Here is a 21,381-nt window from a genome sequence, read left to right on the forward strand (position 1 = left end):
GGTGGAGAACTGGCAGGACGACAAAGGTCTCATCCTTTTGAACAGTCCCTTTGACTGCCCTACATTCTATTCCAGAAGATGGCACACTACATCAACTCCTGACCTAGCCTTCTGCACGGAAGACATGCACCAGCTAACCAGCAGAGAGGTCGGAGAACAGCTAGGTGGAAGTGACCATCGGCCAGTCTTTTTGACCCTGGGCATGGAGTCCTGCACTGAAGCTTCCTTCCCACGGTGGAACTACAAAAGAGCGAACTGGTTCCTCTTTAGACACCGCACCAGCGAACTCACCAAAGACATCAGAGTCGAGGGTCGAGACATCAACATGGTGGCGAAGGACTTCAACATGAGCATCCTCAGAGCAGCGCGTGAGTCCATTCCCAGGGGTGCCAGGAGAGACTATAAGCCCTACTGGAGCAATGAATTGCAGGAACTGGATGATGATCTGGCAGACGCCAGAAGGGAAGCAGAAGTCAACCCGTCACAAAACAACAACATCCGCCTCCAGGAAGCCAAAGCCAAATTTCTCAAAAAGAAGCTACAGGCAAGACGGAGAAGCTGGCAAGAGAAGACAAGCTCTCTGAACCTTGAGAAGGATGGCAGAAAGCTCTGGAGGCTCACCAAGCAGTTGAATGATGAGAACACCAGCAGAGGAAAGATCACATTAGAAGAGAACGGGAAGGTGCTAACTGGAAAGCATGCTGCCAACCAATTTGCTGAAAGCTATGCAGCTGAGAGCAACCTCCATGTTAGCCCCGAGAAACAGAGAGAAACAAGAAGAGAGAAAAGAGAGAGACCTGCCAGACAGTCGACAGTGGACGCCATGAGTCAACCACTCACACTCCACGAGCTGCACTCAGCTCTGAAAAAGTCAAAGGCGAAGAAGTCCCCTGGCCCAGACGGCATCACCAACGAGATGCTAACCCACCTTGGTAGTGCAGCAGAGAACAAGCTACTCGAGGTCTTCAACAGCAGCTGGCAAGAAGGATCGCTACCACAACTCTGGCGAGAAGCGATCATGATCCCCATCTTAAAAAAAGGGAAGGATCCAAAGAAGGCCACCAGCTATCGCCCAATCAGCCTCACCAGCTGTGTTGTGAAGACCCTGGAGAGAATTGTGAACGAGCGCCTCAGATGGTACCTGGAATCCAGGAACCTCCTCGCCCCTGAACAAGCTGGATTCCGACAGTTCCGCAGCACTGAAGATCAGGTCACTTACCTGGCGCAAGAAGTTGAAGATGCCTTTCAGGAACAGAAGCTGGTCTTCGTCACCTGGATAGATCTTCAGAAGGCCTTTGACAAGGTCTGGAAAGATGGACTCCTTGTAAAACTGCTGAGGAAAGGCGTGTCCAGCAACATGTACCAGTGGATTCGCTCTTACCTCTATAACCGCAGGGCAAGAGTTAACGTCGACCAGACCAAAAGCAAGAAGTTCCTCCTTCGTCATGGCGTCCCTCAGGGCGGAGTCCTCTCCCCAACACTCTTCCTTCTCTTCATCGACGATCTGGTGTCTGAGATGCCCAAGGGGATCAAAGCTGCTCTCTACGCAGACGACCTTGTGATCTGGTGCAAGGAGGAGCACGCAAGTACTGCCACCTACAGAATGCAGCAAGCGGCAGATAGGCTGAACGCATGGGCAGAAGATTGGTGCGTCTCCATCAACAAGGAGAAATCCTCCACCACCCTATTCACACTGTCGCCAAAGCAGAAAGCCGGAACCATTAGGCTTGGTGGAACTCCTCTGAGAGAGGATGAAGAAGCAACGTACCTTGGTGTCACCTTTGATAGACGGCAGACCTGGAAAGCACACATTGCACAGGCAGAGACGAAGGCCCGGCGCAAGCTAGCCATACTCAGGAAGCTGGCAGGTACCACCTGGGGAGCGAACGAGAAGATACTGAAGACAGTATACCAGGGAACAATCAGACCCCACCTCGAGTACGGCTCCACAGCGTGGTCAACCTCAGCCAAGACAAACCTGCAGACCCTTGACCGTGTGCAAAACCAGGCCCTCCGACTCATCACCGGTGCAATGAAATCCACGCCCATCAAGGAAATGGAGAAGCTTACCACCATCCAACCCCTCTGTCAGAGAAGAGAAGCCAAGACTATGGTACAGGCCGAGAAGCTCAAGTGCCTACCCGACCACCCCATGAAGCACAGACTGAGCAACCTCACCAAGAACCGGCTTAAGCGGAGCAGTTTTGTACACGAGAGCAAGAGACTTTCTCGACAGTACAGGGAAGTCCTTCCACAGAACACTCTACCTCTGACTCAAGAAGAAGAGGAAACCCCCAAGGCAACAGAGAAACCAGGCATCCAGATCTGCACCAGTGTTCCACATGTTACCTCAGGAGAAGATCAGAATGACACAGCTCGACAGGCACTCACCTTAGCCCTGATCGACGAACAGTACCCAAAAGAGGCGTGGATCCATGTATACACCGATGGATCAGCAACTAACGCCGTGCTCAATGGAGGTGCAGGCATTCTGATCCAGTTCCCTGGGGGACATACAGCTACATCCAGCGTTGCCACTGGCAAACACTGCACAAACTATAAAGCAGAAGCAGAAGCTCTCATGCAGGCCGCCTCCTTCGTTCAGGACTCCGCAGACCCTTGCTACCAAGTTGTCTTCCTCTCGGACGCCCTTTCAGTCCTTCAGGCCCTAGAGAACGACAAACTCCCACAGCTGGCCAAAGCATTACAGATGGTCAGACAAACCAGAAGAGTTGTCCTCCAGTGGATACCAGCACACTGTGGGATACCAGGAAATGAAAGGGCAGATGAGCTGGCAAAAGAAGGAGCCGCGGAAGACCAACCTGAAAACAGTGTCAGCTTTAGTGAGCAGAAGACAATCATCAAGGCATTGATGAGGCCAAGGACAAACAGAGATGACTACCACACAATGTCCAGAGAGCAGCAAGTCAACCTCATCAGGCTGCGTACTGGCCACAACAGGCTCAATGCTCACATGAACCGAAAGTTCAAGCTGGCGCCATCACCAACCTGTGCCTGCGGTCAAGAGGACCAAACAGCGGAACACATCTGACAGCGATGTCCCTTACTAGATGAGGAACGAAAAGAAGTGTGGCCGTCACCAACTCCCTTGCAGACCAAACTATACGGCAGTCGACAGGAGTTGGAGAAAACGACAACATTTATCACCAGTGCTGGACTGATTGTGTAACCTCTGCGAACGCCAAGAAGAAGAAGAAGAAGAAGCTACGCTCCCGGATTATTTTGGACTAAGAGGCTTCTTTTCTGTGTGGACTATCACCTGTTGGATTATTGTGTGTTATTCCACTTCTGGCTTGAGGCTACGTTGTGTTTCCTTCAACTTGTGCCTCCGTTTTTGTGTGGCGGACTCGGCGTGCCTCCCGTCCTACTTCGTGGTGACCGGTCGTCTGCTTCTCGTTTCGCCGCATTCACTTGAGTATTGACCTAAATTTTCTTTGAATTTTGTTAATTCTCGGTCTTTAAGGGTACGTACAGGGCGAGGTAGGATGTCTCGTCCTGTTTTGGGCTCTGGTTCTACGGAACCAGAGTCTGCCGGGGGCAACCCTTCTCCGGGCGCCCAGCGTCATGTTTTACGCACGGAGAAGGGGATCTTTCGGCGCTCCGACTCTCCCTCCCCAAACGCTTTGCGTTTGCGGCGAGGGAGGGCGGAGAAAGCCTGTTTGAGCAAGCTCAATGCGAGCTTGCTCAAACAGGCTGGGCTTGAACCTGGGACTTCGGGCGGGGCTGCGCCGTCGAAGTTTCGGGGAAGGTTGAGGGGAAAGAAAAAGCTTCTTTCTCCTTCTTCAGTGGAATAGGCTTCCCCCCCTTCGACGCCGTTGTCCGGCCCTCAGTCTCAGGCTTCAGCTCCTCCCGGTTTCAAGCCTGGGGGGAAGGTTTCCTTCTCCTCCCTGGCTCGAATCCGGGGGCAGGTCGATTCCCAACCCTCTTTGGGGGTTGGTGAATCCGATCTAGGGGCTACTGGAGAGACTCAGGTTTTGACAGCCAACGGCCATACCACGTTGTAAACACCGGTTCTCGTCCGACCACCGAAGTTAAGCAACGTCGGGCCCGGTTAGTACTTGGATGGGTGACCGCCTGGGAACACCGGGTGCAGTTGGCATTAAAATCTTCCTTTTCCGGTGCCTCTCCTGTGCCCTCCTCGGTTTTCACCGCTGTGGAAGCCAGGAGGGACACGGGTCCTCCTCTGAACTCCCTCGCTGGGTCGTCTGCTGCTGTTTCGACAGTAGTTTCGGCCTCCTGGGGGGGGAGATCGGAGGAGATGACGGGGTCTCTGAATTCCCTCCCCGCTGGGGTTGGGATGCGAATTGACCCCGTTCAGGGCGGTCCTGTGGGGGCAGGGGTTTCAGGCTTCGTGCCTACGACCACTGCTACTACGGTTCCCTCTGACGTCCGTGTGACTGGTGGCTGTCCCTCTTGATAAGACGCTCCGGCCGACTAGTTACTGGACGTGGAGGTGTTCGACAGAACGTGGTACTTCTGTCGAATGGTCAGGGCGACGGGAACATTGTTTCTGTTGCTCAGACCGACACCTCCGACCGGACCGTCTTGACCCCACGCCATTCCTTAGCGTCTGGTGTTCGGGTGACGGATGGTCCGGACCAAGGGTCCGGAACGTTCCAGGCTTACGGGTCGGGATCGAACCGGACCCACGGGTCCCGACTGGACTTGACCTCCGGGTTTGGTCCGGACGGGACCCATGGTACGGGACCGTACCGGACCTTAGGGTCCGGTGCGGGACAGTACCTCTGGCCCTTGACGGACCCCCAGACCTACGGGTCCGGATGGTACAGTACGGGACCAGTGGTTCGGTCGGGACCGGACCACCCGACCACCTCTGTTGGTCTGGGTGGTCTGGCACCGAACCGGAACACACCGGACCACCGGACCTACGGGTCCGGATGGTACGGTACCGGACCAGTGGTCCGGTCGGGGCCGGACCACTCGACCACCTCTGTTGGTCCGGGTGGTCTGGCACCGAACCGGACCATGCCGGACCTACGGGTCCGGATGGTACGGTATGTCCACGTCCGACCGAGCCACCCGAACACTTCTGTGGGTACGGATGGTTCGGTACCGAACGGGACCTCCGGATGCTACGGGACCGGACCGAACCTACGGGTTCGGATGGTCCGGTACCGGACCAGTGGTCCGGTCCGAACCGGACCACCCGACCACCTCTGTTGGTCCGGATGGTCTGTCACCGAACCGGACCATACCGGACCACCGGACCTACGGGTCCGGATGGTACGGTAGGTCCACGTCCGGACCGAACCACCCGAACACTTCTGTGGGTACGGATGGTTCGGTGCCGTACGGGACCCCCGGATGGTACGGGACCGGACCACAGGACCGGAACACCGGACCACCCTATCGGATCGGTCCGGACCACCCGACCACCTCTGTTGGTCCGGATGGTCTGGCACCAAACCGGACCTACGGGTCCGGATGGTACGGTATGTCCACGTCCGGACCGAGCCACCCGAACACTTCTGTGGGTACGGGTGGTGGTTCGGTGCCGAACGGGACCTCCGGATGGTGCGGGACCGGACCTACGGGTCCGGATGGTCCGGTACTGGACCGGTGGTCCGGTCCGGACCGGACCACCCGACCACCTCTGTTGGTCCGGATGGTCTGGCACCGGACCATACCGGACCACCGGACTTACGGGTCCGGATGGTACGGTGTGTCCACGTCCGGACCGAACCACGTCCGGACCGAACCACCCGAACACTTCTGTGGGTACGGATGGTTCGGTGCCGAACGGGACCTCCGGATGGTACGGGACCGGACCGGAACACCGGACCGGAACACCGGACCGGAACACCGGACCACCCTACCGGACCGGTCCGGACCACCCGACCACCTCTGTTGGTCCGGATGGTCTGGCACGGAACCGGACCTACGGGTCCGGATGGTACGGTACGTCCACGCCCGGACCGAGCCACCCGAACACTTCTGTGCGTACGGATGGTTCGGTGCCGAACAGGACCTTCGGATGGTACCGGACCTACGGGTCCGGACCTACGGGTCCGGACCTACGGGTCCGGACCTACGGGTCCGGATGGCCCGGTGCCGGACCACCCGACCACCTCTGTTGGTCTGGATGGTCTGGCACCGGACCACCGGACTTACGGGTCCGGATGGGACTTACGGGTCCGGATGGTGCGGTGTGTCCACGTCCGGACCGAACCACCCGAACACTTCTGTGGGTACAGATGGTTCGGTGCCGAACGGGACCTCCGGATGGTACGGGACCGGATGGTACGGTATGTCCACGTCCGGACCGAGCCACCCGAACACTTCTGTGGGTACGGGTGGTTCGGTGCCGAACGGGACCTCCGGATGGTGCGGGACCGGACCGGACCTACGGGTCCGGATGGTCCGGTACTGGACCGGTGGTCCGGTCCGGACCGGACCACCCGACCACCTCTGTTGGTCCGGATGGTCTGGCACCGGACCACCGGACTTACGGGTCCGGATGGTGCGGTGTGTCCACGTCCGGACCGAACCACCCGAACACTTCTGTGGGTACGGATGGTTCGGTGCCGAACGGGACCTCCGGATGGTACGGGACCGGACCGGAACACCGGACCGGAACACCGGACCACCCTACCGGACCGGTCCGGACCACCCGACCACCTCTGTTGGTCCGGATGGTCTGGCACCGAACCGGACCTACGGGTCCGGATGGTACGGTACGTCCACGCCCGGACCGAGCCACCCGAACACTTCTGTGCGTACGGATGGTTCGGTGCCGAACAGGACCTCCGGATGGTACCGGACCTACGGGTCCGGACCTACGGGTCCGGATGGCCCGGTGCCGGACCACCCGACCACCTCTGTTGGTCTGGATGGTCTGGCACCGAACCGGACCATACCGGACCACGGGTCCGGATGGTACGGTATGTCCACGTCCGGACCTAACCACCCGAACACTTCTGTGGGTACGATGGTTCGGTGCCGAACGGGACCTCCGGATGGTCCGGCACCGGACCGGACCACCCTACCGGACCGGATCGGCACCCCCGACCGGACCGGACCATTTCTTTTCTGATCAGACCCGATGGGTTCCTGTTCAGTCTATAAATGGCGGGTGTTCGTTGGCTGGGCTGACCCAACAGTCGCAGGGTTGTTGTTTTTCTCCCCCTTCGGCTGCTGGAGACGTTTCGTCTTTGGGGCAGGGGTCTTCGCGGCCTCTTGCTTCTGTGGGCGTTTCTTCACAGCCTGCTTCATCGCTTTCGGCTCTTCCCCCTCAAGCTCCCTACACTCCTGCTTTTGAGGAGTTGTCGGGAAGTGAAGAGGAGAGTGAGTCGGAGGACGATAGGGAGGAGGATCAGGGTCGCCCTGAGGTTAACACTGATCCTCTACCCTTGCCGGTTTCTGATGGAACTTCCGAAGCTATGCTTCGTACTTTCCAACAGTACATGACAGACATCACGCGGCGTCTTGACGTCACGGATGCCTCTCTTAAGCGTCTGTCGTCTAGTGTTGACACACAGGACCTGGACCCGGGGTCTGAGGACGAGAGGCAGGAGGCTCGTCCTCGCACAGCTAGAAGGACGTTTGAACAGTTTCAGGACGTCCTTCCCTGAGACGCCCTCTCGTCCTTTGAGTCCGCTTCGGCCCGGGCGCGGGAGGCTCACGCCGCGTCTGCCGGCGGCTCGTTTTATGAACGATCCGTCCGCCGGCAATTCGCGTTCCACCCTAGTCTTAGTGCCACGGTGGAAGCGGCAGCACATCGCCTGAGGAGTACAGATTCACGTGCAAACGCGACCTATGTTCCTCGGGAGGACGCGGGTTCAGTGCCATGCTTTCCTTCGGGAGGCGCACCTCCACTGTTTCCTCGTGTCCAATCTGTTTCGTCCCTCCCTTTTTCCTTTGACTCTCGAACTCTCCCTTTCCAGACTTCGAGTGTTTAGGGTGGGGCTGACGGTCATGTGTTCGTTGGGGAGGTGCCTTCGGTCAAGAAGGTGGAACTGAGCTCTGCTTCGTTCCACAATCTTGAGGCCACCGTTTCTTCCACAGTCGAGGCCCAATCACAGGCCTTGACATGGATGAGCACGCTGTCCACACTGTTGGACCCTCCCGATCGGGCAGAGTCTGATTCCACTCGGGTCCTTGACACGGTTCGAGTGGATCGGGCTTTGCATGCCGTGCGATCGTGCGTGACGTCTGCGGCAGAATTGGCCATTGGAACACGGGTCCACTTTATTGGCCCTGTTCCGTGATCATTTTCTGCCTACTTCTATAGTGCCTCCGGATATGAGGAAGAGTCTGAGGAACACGTTTCCTCAGCCTTCTTCCCTCTTTCATCCGGACACTGTTCGTTCTGTGGTGGAGTCCACACGCCAGAGGAACACTGATTCTCTGATGGTTGGCCTCGCTGCTTCGGCGACGGCGGCGGGGAGTAAGAGAAGTGCTACAGTCACCTCCAGCTCCCAGCCTCAGAAGAAGAAGAAGAGGAAGAAGCCAGTTTCACTGCCTCCTTCTTCCTCCTCTTAGGCGCCTGTTGCGTTCCCAAGCAAGACGAAGGGTGCTCAGACAGGTAAGGGGAAGCAGCACCACCAGGGGGGGTGGTCGCAAGCCTGCGCCTGCCTGCCAGCAGAATTTTCAGTGAGTCCCGGCCCTACGTTGACGCCCCCTCAAGTTGCCCCTCTTTCGTCCGTCGGTTCCCTTTTTCGGGCCCGCGGCATGTGGGGCAGACTGGTCTCCAACCAGTTTTTCTTGAGGGTGGTGTGGTCGGGGTTTTCTCTACCGCTGTCGTCACAACCTCCATTGTCCGCTCTACCCTGGACGTTCCCCCCTCCTCGAGACCCTGCCAGATGGCAGGCTCTTCAGGACGAGGTGAACTCGTTGGTCGAGAAGAAGGCGGTCTACCCCCTTTCTCAGCCTTCTCCGGGGTTCTGCTCCCGCCTGTTCACCGTCCCCAAAAAGGACGGCCGGTTCAGGCCGGTGTTGGACCTCTCCACCTTGAACTTGTACCTTCACAGGTGCAAGTTCAAGATGGAAACCCCTTCGTCGGTCCGGTTGGCCATCCGGCCAAACGATTGGGCCATGTCTGGGACCTCCAGGATGCTTACTTCCACATCCTGGTGGCCCCGGGGTACCGACATCTGCTCCGGTTCGTTTGGGAGGGCACAGTGTTCGAGTTTCGGGCCCTCCCATTCGGCCTGTCCTTGGCCCCTCTGATTTTCAACGGGGACAACAACACCACATGCTTAGCTTACCTTCGCCACCAGGGGGGCACCAATTCTCGGTCCCTCTCCCTGTTGGCGGAGGAGATTCTGCTCTGGTGCCAGACCAATCAGGTCCGGATGTCAGTCCAGTTCGTTCCGGGGAAACTGAACGCCCTGGCCGACATTCTCAGTCGGGGCGATCAGGTTCTCTCCACAGAATGGACCATCGCTCACAACGTTCTACAGCGTCTGTGGGCAAGGTGGGACCGTCCTCTGATCGATCGGTTCGCAACTCGATTCAGCGCTCGGCTTCCCAGGTACGTCAGCCCCTTTCGAGACATGAATGCGTTCCACTTGGACGCATTCACTCTCTTGTGGAGGCTCCTCGATGCTTACGCCTATCCCCCGACATCTCTGATTCCGAGGGTGCTGGCAAAATATCTGCAGGAACGACCAAGACTGATTTTGGTCGCGCCTTACTGGCCAACAGCTCCGTGGTTTCCAGATCTTCGCGGTCTCACCCACGTAGACCCTCTACCTCTGGATCTGGACGGGGGAGGTCTGCTCCAGCCTCGATCATGCCTCCCTCATCCACGTCCAGAGAGTCTGTGCTTGACCGCATGGCTCTTGTGCGCTCCAAACTGCTTGCACTAGGATTGCACAAGAGTTCAGTAGAGTTTTCCTTGAACGCTAAGAGGCGATCAACTAATCAGCTCTACGACTTACGCTGGAGAGCTTGGGCCACCTTCGCCTTGTCCAAGGGGATAAAGCCGCTTTATCCCTCAACACAGGACTTGGCCAACTTCCTGGTGGAAGTGTATCAAAAGAAGAGTCTTTCTTCTAAGACTCTTCTTGGATACAGATCTGCCATCGCTTCCACGATTGCGGCCGCTACTGGTCGCAGACCTGAACACTTGATCAGGTCCTCCCTCATCGCTAATGTCCTTTCGGGTATTAGCAATGCAGCGGTGTCTAAACCTCGGGTTTCATTTCCCAAGGGGGATGTCTTTCTGGTCCTCAAACTCCTGCGTAGCAATGAGTTTGAACCCCTGGCAGGCATCAGTATCAAGTTGCTGATTTTTAAGACTAATTGTTCCTCATCGCTTTAGCCACTTGCCGTAGACTCAGTGGTATTCAAGCTTTGAGTGGCCTGGACTTTGACATTGAGTTCACCACACAGCAGTGGTTGCCAGCATGGTCACGTCAGTCTAAGGTATGTTTCTTGGGTATATTTTCTTTTACGGTAGTACTGTTCGAAAATTGCCTGGGTATCTTAATCCTTGGATTTAAGTGATTTTGATTAAGGAGTTTAATACTCTACATATCACCCTCACACCACTCTGGTATTCTGTGCAAGAATAGTACTGTCGAGGTAAGTGTTATATTGACTGTAAGGCTTCTTTTTAAGCCTACTGTCTATATGATACTTACCGAGACAGTACTATTAGAGTTTCCCTCCCGCCTCCCCTCTTGATATGTTATGGGCTTTTTGAGGGTCTGCAGCTCATAAAGAAAGAGGACGCGCCACCTACATCCTGTAAGGGGGAAGCACTCGGACAGTGCTTGGGATCCACGGTGGCGCATGGTTATGGGAGATAATTGTACCCACTCAGCGTTTTGTCCAATTTTTTCGGCCTATAATAGATAATGTGCAAGAATAGTACTGTCTCGGTAAGTATCATATAGACAGTAGGCTTAAAAAGAAGCCTTACATTATAAATAATTGTTAAGGAAAAATTGAATAGATAAGAAATAATTATTAAGGAAAAATAAAATATATAAGAAATAATTTTTGATAAATTAGGTGTTTATTTAGGTTAAAGTTTGATTTAATTTTCAGGCATTTTTTTCTCCAATAAACTGATTGATTGTTTTATATTTTAAACAACATAGATATATAATGAATAAGTTGCTGTTGATATTATTAAGACTGTAAAATACGACATCTCCGTTTGTAAGCCCTAATATCTCAGTAAAAAAGCCGATTAAAAAAAAGCCCAAAAAACCAAAGAAACAAAAAAAAGAGGGAGAGAGCTACTGTCCATGCAAATGCGCATGAGTCTGCGGGAAATAGAAAACGTGTGGGTGCCTCTGTCTATCTGCCTGTCTTGTATGTCTGTCTGTGTTTGAATGTACACTTTGCATTATTTTCCTATATAATGAACAAAAACCATACACATCAAAATTTTCTTTTCTTTGGGCAGATTGTGATCGAAGGCACACGAGGACCAAGCTACCTGGGTGACATTGGGATTGATGACATAGGATTCTCCAACTTCCCATGCAAAGCACAAACCAGTTAGTATTTTACTCTCCTTATTTTTCCGGCACAGCAAATATCAAATGTGCGATCAGCAGAGGGACTCATTCTACTTGGGAAGGATTAAGTCAAAACTTTTCTGGAAATGTCACAGGCTTGAAAGTCTTCATTTGTTTGGTCCATATATGTCTTGAACCTCACACAAATGTCTAACTTTGTTTTTCTTTGTTTGTTTCTTTCTTTCTTTCTTACATATTTTTTATTGACTATTAATGGATCTATCTCTCACTCTCTTTCTCTCTTTTTCCCTCACTCCCTCTCACCCTCCCTCCCTCCCCCCAACCCAGGTATCTCCCTACCTCCCTTCCTCACTTTCTCTTTCTCTCTCTCTCTTTTTCTCTGTCTCTCTGTTTGTACTCCCCATGAATTGGGCCGACGCCCTTTTATCAATAAATTCTCATTTAATTTTATTTAAGTTCCTGTCTCCCTTTGTCTCTGTCTCTGTTTCTCTCCATCCATCCCTCTCTCTCCCCCTCCCTCTATTTTCTTTCTCTCTCTACTATAAACTATCTCCCTCATTCCCTCCCTCCTGCTCTCTCCCTGTCCTGTCTCTTTCTCTGTCTCTCTCTCTGTCTCTGTGTCTCTCTGTCTGTCTCTCTCTCTCTCTCTCTCTCTCTCTCTGTCTCTCTCTCTCTCTCTGTCTCTCTCTCTCTCTGTGTCTCTCTCTCTCTCTCTCTCTCTCTTCCTTCATCCATCCATCCCCATATCTATCTCTTTATTTCTTCTTTTCTTGCAGGCCAAAATTGTGACTTTGAGGATCAACACCTGTGTGGTTTCACCAACGACAATCACGACAACTTTGACTGGACATGGAAGGTGGGGCACACCTCCACCTCCTTCACTGGTCCCAGAACTGACCACACCGTTGGTACCAAAACAGGTGGGTTTTTTTTTTTCTTGTCTTTCACTTTTTATTTCATTTTCGCTTGCATTACTATGAAACCCCCCTTTTAAGACCTCCTGAAATCATAGAAAATCAGGTCTTAAAAAGGAGGGAGTCTTTAAATGGGGGTAGATTTAGAGGTTATGAACACAAAAACCTGAAAAAGCAAGATCTGAAAATGGGGGAAGTCTTAAATTGGGGGTCTTAAAATGTTGGTTCTACGGTACTGTATTTTTCCATTGCTGGGAAGTCGGGTTGCTGCAATTCCTCCTGGAAGAAAGTGAGCTGCAACAAGAGTGAGGCTATACCCAGGTGTGTGCTTGTAATCAGCCACCTGCGTTTCTGGTAGAATGGTTCAGGTCTTTAGTATGCCACAGTGGTTCCATAGGGATGGGACATGGATACCATCTCTGAGTCTGCACATAAAGTTGTTTTGGTAAAACGACTTTGCAGAGTCAACTTTTGGCTCAATTATGGAACTAGGCCTCTATATTACCTAAATGTAAATCATTGTAACACACAGAGTCAACTTTTGGCTCAATTATGGAAGGCCTCTATACCTAAATGTAAATCATTGTAACACACAGAGACTGCTGTACTGTGAACAGAACAAAAAGCTTGCATTGGTCCTGCAAAGCCAACTTTTGGCTCAATTATGGAAGGCCTCTATACCTAAATGTAAATCATTGTAACACACAGAGTCAACTTTTGGCTCAATTATGGAAGGCCTCTGTACCTAAATGTAAATCATTGTAACACACAGAGTCAACTTTTGGCTCAATTATGGAAGGCCTCTATACCTAAATGTAAATCATTGTAACACACAGAGACTGCTGTACTGTGAACAGAACAAAAAGCTTGCATTGGTCCTGCAAAGCCAACTTTTGGCTCAATTATGGAAGGCCTCTATACCTAAATGTAAATCATTGTAACACACAGAGTCAACTTTTGGCTCAATTATGGAAGGCCTCTATACCTAAATGTAAATCATTGTAACACACAGAGTCAACTTTTGGCTCAATTATGGAAGGCCTCTATACCTAAATGTAAATCATAGTAACACACAGAGACTGCTGTGTGAACAGAACAAAAAGCTTGCATTGGTCCTGCAAAGCCATATCTGTTGAAGGGGCGTTAAAACATGACATCCAACAAACCATACTGTACGTTTGATGGAAATTCCTTTTAGTGTGATGGAACATCTAAGACAGCTAGTACTCCTCCTGTGTAAAAAACAAAAACCACACACTTTCTTCTTCTTAGGTCATGATCGATATCAAAGTTGAACTAAATAATCTGAATCTGTGAGCTTTATACGATTCGAGATGCACTGCCTTCTCATGCCTGGAGGATGAAAGTCACTTCCCATTCTTTCCAAAGCTTTTTAATTCTTTCAGGTGGCAGAAGATTGGTTCCGTACAACGCTTATTTACTCTTGTTGCCGTATGCATTTTAAACGCTTACAGCCCTTTGTTGCTCAGATCACACTCATGCGCAGGCTTTATTTCTCCACAGGGCACTACATGTACATTGAATCTAGCAGACCCAGGAAGCAAGGCGACCGGGCTCGACTGGTCAGTCCCACCTACCCCAAAACGGTCACGTCTTGTCTGCGATTCTACTACCACATGTACGGCCGGACCATCGGCACGCTCAAAGTCTACCAAGCCATCGTCGGACCACCTGCCGTCACCAAGCTCCTCTTTTCTGCACAAGGGGACCAGGTACAGTGTGTGTGTGTGTGTGTATTTAGACTCGAACAAGTATAATGCGACTCGTCTTCGACTCGTCGGCATTATACTTGTCTCGTCTAAATATCGGGCCCTATTGCTACGCTGAAAACACAATAGCTGTTACTAAGTTCATCAGTATTGACTCCTGATATTATGTATTCTTCTTCTTCTGCGTTCATGAAACTCCCATGTTCACCCATGGTTTTTGGGGGTGCATGCTTGATATTTTCGTGTTAGACTATAACCCACCGAACTCGGACATGGAGTATATAATCTTTTTCCTGCGTACTTGGTCTTGTGCTTGCGTGTACACACGAGGAGTATGGGGGATAAGGCACTAGCAGGTCTTCACATAAGGTGACCTCAGAGATAGGAAAAATCTCCACCCTTAACCCACCAGGCACGGTCCAGATTCGATTAATTCAACCTTCCTCGTGGGAGCTAGGCCGGATCCGAGTCTTATCATCTAGGCCATTGCGCCTGTCAAATAGAATAAGAAAATGTTCACCTTGGTCTGTCAAATAGAATAAGAAAATGTTCACCTTGGTCTGTCAAATAGAATAAGAAAATGTTCACCTTGGTCTGAGAGGGACAAAAATCCCTCGTGTATCAGGTAGGAACCAATGAGGATAGTTGGCCTGTATAGGGATTTCCTTAGTACCTTGAAGGAAGAAGAAGAAGAAGGAGAAGGAGGAGAAAAAGGAGAAGAGAAGGAGGACGTAGGAGGAGGATGATTGGAAGAAGAAGAAGAACCATATTCCAGCAGTGTTCTGAGAAAAAAAACAGACTTTTATGAACTGGTTCTATACATGTGTTTTTGTTTCTCTTCTCTCTCAGGGCAACACCTGGCTGCTGGCCGAGACACCGGTGTCCAGCAACGGCAACTACAGCATCTACTTTGATGGCACCATCAACTCTTACCTGGGGGATATCGCCATTGACGACTTCAGTCTCAAGCCTGGGGCCTGCCAGGGACAGGGTAAACTCGAGTTTTGGATAAAAAAAAATAGAGAGAGAAGAAATGTATTGGAAATTGACCTCGTGTGCAAAGCATTATGTCTTGAAACATTTTTTGGTCACAGCATCATTTGTCTCGCTATCCGGGTCATGTGGGGTCTTTTTAATTAAACAGGGGTTCCACTGTGCTGAGGAAGGTATCTTTAAAGGTGGTCGTCTACATTTTTGCTTTTTTTCAATAATCTTACGGTTAGATTTCGCTAAAAAGTTATGTCAGATGATAAATGAACCGTGGGAAAAAAGTTATAGAAAAAAAAATATGTAAAATTTGTTTTATTTTTGGGTAGCGTGACTCACGCTTCCAATATTTTGTTTTCTGTTTGCTGAGAACATGTGCTTTGCCTAAAAATACTGACCAATCAAATTCATGTCACTATGCTTATAGCCACGCCCAAACAAGTACAGCAACAGTTTGACACTGGAGCGCTGTCCACGCTTTTTTTTAAACGCACGAAATGCACGGGATTTGAGAGGAGTTTTGCGCTTGGCATTTTCCAAATAAGGATATCCTACTATGAGTACTACGCTGGAATACTACAATGAATTTTCAAACGGCTACACTGGCTTCGTCTTTCCAGATCGAAAGGGGGTGTATTGTTAATATTTGTAGATAATAGACTCTGCATTTTAATGGTCAAATGGCGATTTCGGTATAAAAATGTAGACAAGGACCTTTAATGCTGAGTGAGTGTTTGTTGAAACTTTTGTTTTACACAGAAAACACATGTTTTGTTTCAGGTGGCTGTGATTTTGAAAATGGGCTGTGCACATGGGTGAACGCCAAGACGGGTGACCAGTTTGACTGGCTGATCGGAAAGGGGCAGACAAACAGCAAGTTCACAGGGCCAACCTATGATCACACTTTGCAAACTGCGTATGGTAAGGTGTCAAGTTTTAATTCAGCTTGGTGTGCTAAAGCAAAGAAAACAGCTTGGCAATTAATGCGGCAATCACTTGTACTCCAATCTTTTTTCTCAAATTCAATCATTCTCCGTCGTAATTAACATGCTAAAACAATAGAAGAATTACAACCCCCCGCGGGTTAGGGAGTCCCATATTGGTTGGGACTAGAAAGAATTTACCCGATGCTACCCAGCATGTCGTAAGAGGCGACTAACGGTTCTGTTTCTTCTCTTCTTTTGTCTTATTTCTGCCTTACCAGTCCTTTCACCTATATTTCCTTCCAAGAAAACTCTCCCTACTATTCCCTGCAGTTTTCCAATTCTTTTCTTGTTGTCTTATTTCTACCTGACTGGATCCATCACCTTTATTTCACTTACCAAAAGTCTTCTTTTCCACATCCTTATTTCTCTGCACCCCGCATGTCGTATGAGGCGACTAACGGATTCTGTTTCTCCTTTAACCCTTGTTGAGTGGTTCTTGTATAGAATATAGTCAATGTTTGTAAAGATTTTAGTCAAGCAGTATGTAAGAAATGTTTAGTCCTTTGTACTGGAAACTTGCATTCTCCCAGTAAGGTCATATATTGTACTACGTTGCAAGCCCCTGGAGCAATTTTTTGATTAGTGCTTTTGTGAACAAGAAACACTTAACAAGTGGCTCTATCCCATCTCCCCCCTTTCCCCTATCCCATCTCCCCCTTTCCCTCGTCGCGATATAACCTTCGTGGTTGAAAACGACGTTAAACACCAAATAAAGAAAGAAAGAAAGAAAGAAGAATTACAATAGAATATTTTTGTTGAGAGCGCTAACCGCCTTTTGTTTCTCTGACAAAATAATGGCAAAGTTTCCAGCAGTTTGAAATAAATTAAGTTCTTTTGCTGACTCCCAATGTCAAAAAGATATCCCTGCGCTGTATAAATGCATCATTGTTCTCCCTTCAATTCAACAAGCCACTAACTGTTCATTGAGTATTGTTAAAGTCCCGACGGCCCTTTGTTTCCAGCAGTTTGAAATAAGTGATCCCTGCACTTTATAAATGCATTGTTATTCTCCCTTCCCTTCTACAGGCCACTACCTGTTCATCGAAGCCAGCCGGCCGCAGCAGCCAGGCTACAAGGCTATTCTGCAGAGTCAGAGGTTTGCCGCCAGCGCCGCTAAATGCATGACCTTCTGGTACCACATGCTGGGCACCGGCGTCGGCACGCTCTCTGTTTCCATGGTGACCATGACCTCCAACACCACCACGACCTTGTGGTCGCTGTCGGGCAACCAGCTGGATCAGTGGCAGTATGCCACAGTGCCGCTCAACAGCAATGGAGAGCAGTACCATATTCAGCTGCAGGCAACAGTGAGCAGCAACTACCTCGGGGACATCGCCGTTGATGACGTAGCCTTCACCACCAGCTCTTGTTTTCGTGAGTTTTACTGTTTGATGCTTGATTGTAGTTTTGTTTTGCTGAATCTACCAGGCAGAGTGACATACAGTGGAGCCTTTCCATGACGACCACCGGAGGGACCAACCAAAAGTGGTCGGTAAAGACAGGTGGTCGTCATGGAAAGGTGAATTGTATTGGAAAGAACCTCGTTGGAGACCCTTTGGACTGGTGGTGATATGCAGGTGGTCGTTATGGAATGGTGAATTATATTGGAAAGAACCTCGTTGGAGACCCTTTGGACTGGTGGTAATATGCAGGTGGTCGTTATGGAATGGTGAATTATATTGGAAAGAACTTCATTGGAGACCCTTTGGACTGGTGGTAATATGCAGGTGGTCGTTATGGAAAGGTGAATTGTATTGGAAAGAACCCCGTTGGAGACCCTTTGGACTGGTGGTAATATGCAGGTGGTCGTTATGGAATGGTGAATTATATTGGAAAGAACCTCGTTGGAGACCCTTTGGACTGGTCGTAATATGCAGGTGGTCGTTATGGAATGGTGAATTATATTGGAAAGAACCTCATTGGAGACCCTTTGGACTGGTGGTAATATGCAGGTGGTCGTTATGGAAAGGTGAATTATATTGGAAAGAACCTCATTGGAGACCCTTTGGACTGGTGGTAATATGCAGGTGGTCGTTATGGAAAGGTGAATTGTATTGGAAAGAACCCCGTTGGAGACCCTTTGGACTGGTGGTAATATGCAGGTGGTGGTTATCAAGAGGTGGTCACCAGGGCAGGTTCCACTGTATCAGAAGGCAAATTAGACATATCTGTGAAAAGAAGGCATACATTGAGGATGGCTGAAGGGGGTAGGTGGCGTGGAGGGGGGGGGGGGGGGGGGCTGTTGAATGAACATAAGGAGTTTGTTTTCAAACAAAATCTTGAACAAAAGATCAACATTTTGCTTGTATGCTGAATTTGGAAAGTCTTGCTCATTCCAAACATGAAGTACAACCTATTGAAATGAGCAATTTGCATGTTGGAACCGATCTGACTCCTCTCTTGCCAGATATTTCAGTGTGTTGTGTGTTTGAACTGCAGTGACTCCGCCAGTAGCAAACAAGACCATGCAGACGACAACACCATCCACACCGGCATCTAGCACCACACCTGCCGTCACTGCAGGTATGATTATCTTTCTCTTGTTCTTTCCCATTTATACCACAGTAAAAGGACTTGAAGGCTTGGAAAATGAACTGGCTAACAGTGCTGAGTTGCAGGAGAGAGTGCCCAGGTGGGTGGGAACAAGTCCAATTGAAAATAACATTTGTTTGTGATTTCAACCAAACTGACCCAGCAGCAGGATCCCCACCCTGTTGGGCACTTTCTTATGCATACCAGCAAAGGTTATAGCTGATAACTTGCTTTTTGTAAGTGTTGGCTGGTTTGGTGCATTTAAATACTTTGGATTTTTTTGTCGCCCACCAGGTGGGCAATGAGATACAGACTGTATAGCCACTATGTTTTTCATGTCAATTTCTAAAAGGAACAGACAGGTTTATGATTTTTGACTCCCACAGAGCCATTTTGTTTAAAATCATAAGATGAGAGAAGTTAAATGATTTTATTGGGATGCTTTGCAGCCCCTACCCAGTACGACTGCAACTTCGAGACAGGATTTTGCCAGTGGCAGCAGGCGCTCGATGACAAGTTCAACTGGACTCGAACCCAAGGCCCCACCGGGTCTCAGTCCACTGGGCCCACAAATGACCACACACTGGGCACAGGTTGGTTTAGGAGTAATGTGTGTGTGTGTGTGTGTGTGTGTGTGTGTGTGTGTGTGGGGGGGGGAATGCATAGTAAAAGAGAGAATGACTATGTGTGTGTGTGTGTGAGAGAGAGAGAGAGAGAGAGAGAGAGAGAGAGAGAGAGAGAGAGAGAGAGAGAGAGAGAGAGAGAGAGAGAGAGAGAGAGAGAGAGTATGCATGTGAGAGTAAGAGAGAGAGAGAATGTGTGTATCTGTGCCTCAGTGTGAGCAAGAGAATGGGTGTGTGTGTGTGTGTGTTCAAGAGTTTGCATGGTTCTGGTGTACCTCTGTGTGTGCATTTCAAGTATATGTTTAAGTGTGTGTTCAATTGAGAGATAGAGAAAAGAAGGAGGGAGAGAGAACTTTGAACTTTGTGTGCATGTTCAAGTATGTGTTGAAGTGTGTGTTCAAGAGAGAGAGAAAGAGAGAAAGAGAGAAGAAGGAGAAAGAGAAGTTTGAGCTCAAAAGCGCTAACATTGTCTTTCAGTCACACTGTATTTCATTCATACCTAAGTGTAACTGGTAAGCAAATTTACTCTGACGCAGGCCAAGGTTGGTACGTCTTCATGGAGGCCTCCACCCCTCGTCGACCCAATGACACCGCTCGTCTGGTCAGCCCCCAGATAACGGACAACCCTCAGCGCTGTCTGTCCTTCTACTACCACATGTACGGCCTGCACATTTACCTGCTGAACGTCTACCTGAAGACACCTGGCCAGAGCGGCCAAGGTAACCTCATCTGGAGCAAGCAGGGAACGCAAGGCAACCAGTGGAAGCAGGCCACTGTGAACGTGGCACTCAACGGGCCTTACCAGGTAAGTACAGTGGAACCCATTTTTTAAGACCTCGAAAAATTTGTAAAAAATCAGGTCTTTCTGAAGGAGGGAGTCTTCTTCTTCTTGGCGTTCGCATGAAGGAGGGAGTCTTAATATGGGGTGAATTGACAAAGGTTGGGAACTGAAAATCTGAAAAACTGAATTTCTTAAAATTGAGTCTTACATTGAGTGGTCTTAAATAAGCAGGGAAGGGTGGGGGGGGGGGGGTTGTGGTTCTACTGTAGTGCTTTAATGCTTGTATTCTTTATTGGATTGGACAGGGTATCAGTACTGGAACATCCCTTGTAGGACTTCCTCTTTTCAGACCCTGTACTTATTTAGTTTTTCTCTTCATGAGATAACCGGCACGGTTGGCCTAGTGGTAAGGCGTCCGCCCCGTGATCGGGAGGTCGTGGGTTCGAACCCCGGCCGGGTCATACCTAAGACTTTAAAATTGGCAATCTAGTGGCTGCGCCGCCTGGCGTCTGGCATTATGGGGTTAGTGCTAGGACTGGTTGGTCCGGTGTCAGAATAATGTGACTGGGTGAGACATGAAGCCTGTGCTGCGACTTATGTCTTGTGTGTGGCGCACGTTATATGTCAAAGCAGCACCGCCCTGATATGGCCCTTCGTGGTTGGCTGGGCGTTTAAGCAAACAAACAAAATGTTCATGAGATCAGCAGGTGTTCTGCCATTTTAAGACGCCCCTTCTTTTATATTTCGAGGCAAATGGTACATTGCATGCTTGCCAATAGTTAAGATTGTTTTTTTGTGTGTGCTTGGTTTCTTTGTTTGTAGCATATTTTTAAAAGTTTTCTTGAACCATCTTTGAGTTGTGAAGGTGTTTGCATTTGGTTGGTTATTGTTTTGTGTATCTGGTTTTCAGGTCATCTTTGAAGGAGTGAGGGGAATTTCCTATGCGGGAGACATCGGACTTGATGACATCACGCTTCCTCTTGGCGCCTGCAACCAACTACAACCCACGTGTAAGTTTGTAACTTTTTCTTCATTTCTTGTAAGGTTTTGCTTCGACTGTCTCTCGTTGATTTACCTTGAAGATACAGTATCTTCTTCTTCTTCAGCGTTCCTAGATCAGGCCTCAGATTTCCAGTCTAATATTGGTTAGGCCCACAAAAAAAAGTTGTATGTTTCTGGTCACCCGACCCTACCTAGTTTTTTCCCGCCGACCTTAGACTTTTTTTTATTGCATTTGTAAAAAAAAAGAAGAAAAAAAAGCGTCAAAACGAAAGTAACAGACGGCAGACGACACAAGGGGGATAACCCCGCATCCCTTTTGTCTCATTTGTTTTGTAATGTGTTGTCTTTC

General features: G+C 50.0%; 1 protein-coding gene and 1 non-coding gene across 2 annotated transcripts in view; both read left to right on the top strand.

Annotated features, from left to right (window-relative positions):
• The window catches only part of LOC138971979 (MAM and LDL-receptor class A domain-containing protein 2-like), a 299,457-nt gene that overhangs the window by 143,990 nt on the left and 134,086 nt on the right, over window positions 1-21,381 (top strand). Inside the window, exons 96-105 of the mRNA XM_070344823.1 lie at window positions 11,402-11,495; window positions 12,254-12,397; window positions 13,916-14,124; window positions 14,971-15,112; window positions 15,889-16,029; window positions 17,121-17,468; window positions 18,534-18,617; window positions 19,076-19,219; window positions 19,786-20,054; window positions 20,941-21,040. Coding sequence (XP_070200924.1) covers window positions 11,402-11,495; window positions 12,254-12,397; window positions 13,916-14,124; window positions 14,971-15,112; window positions 15,889-16,029; window positions 17,121-17,468; window positions 18,534-18,617; window positions 19,076-19,219; window positions 19,786-20,054; window positions 20,941-21,040 — 1,675 coding nt within the window. The remainder of the gene's footprint in view (window positions 1-11,401; window positions 11,496-12,253; window positions 12,398-13,915; window positions 14,125-14,970; window positions 15,113-15,888; window positions 16,030-17,120; window positions 17,469-18,533; window positions 18,618-19,075; window positions 19,220-19,785; window positions 20,055-20,940; window positions 21,041-21,381) is intronic.
• On the top strand, window positions 4,002-4,120 carry LOC138972068 (5S ribosomal RNA). Its single transcript, XR_011457446.1, has one exon. It is a non-coding gene; the product is annotated as a 5S ribosomal RNA (ribosomal RNA).

This window comes from Littorina saxatilis, linkage group LG7 (genome assembly GCF_037325665.1).
Source record: "Littorina saxatilis isolate snail1 linkage group LG7, US_GU_Lsax_2.0, whole genome shotgun sequence".
In the NCBI taxonomy this organism is placed as follows: domain Eukaryota; kingdom Metazoa; phylum Mollusca; class Gastropoda; order Littorinimorpha; family Littorinidae; genus Littorina; species Littorina saxatilis.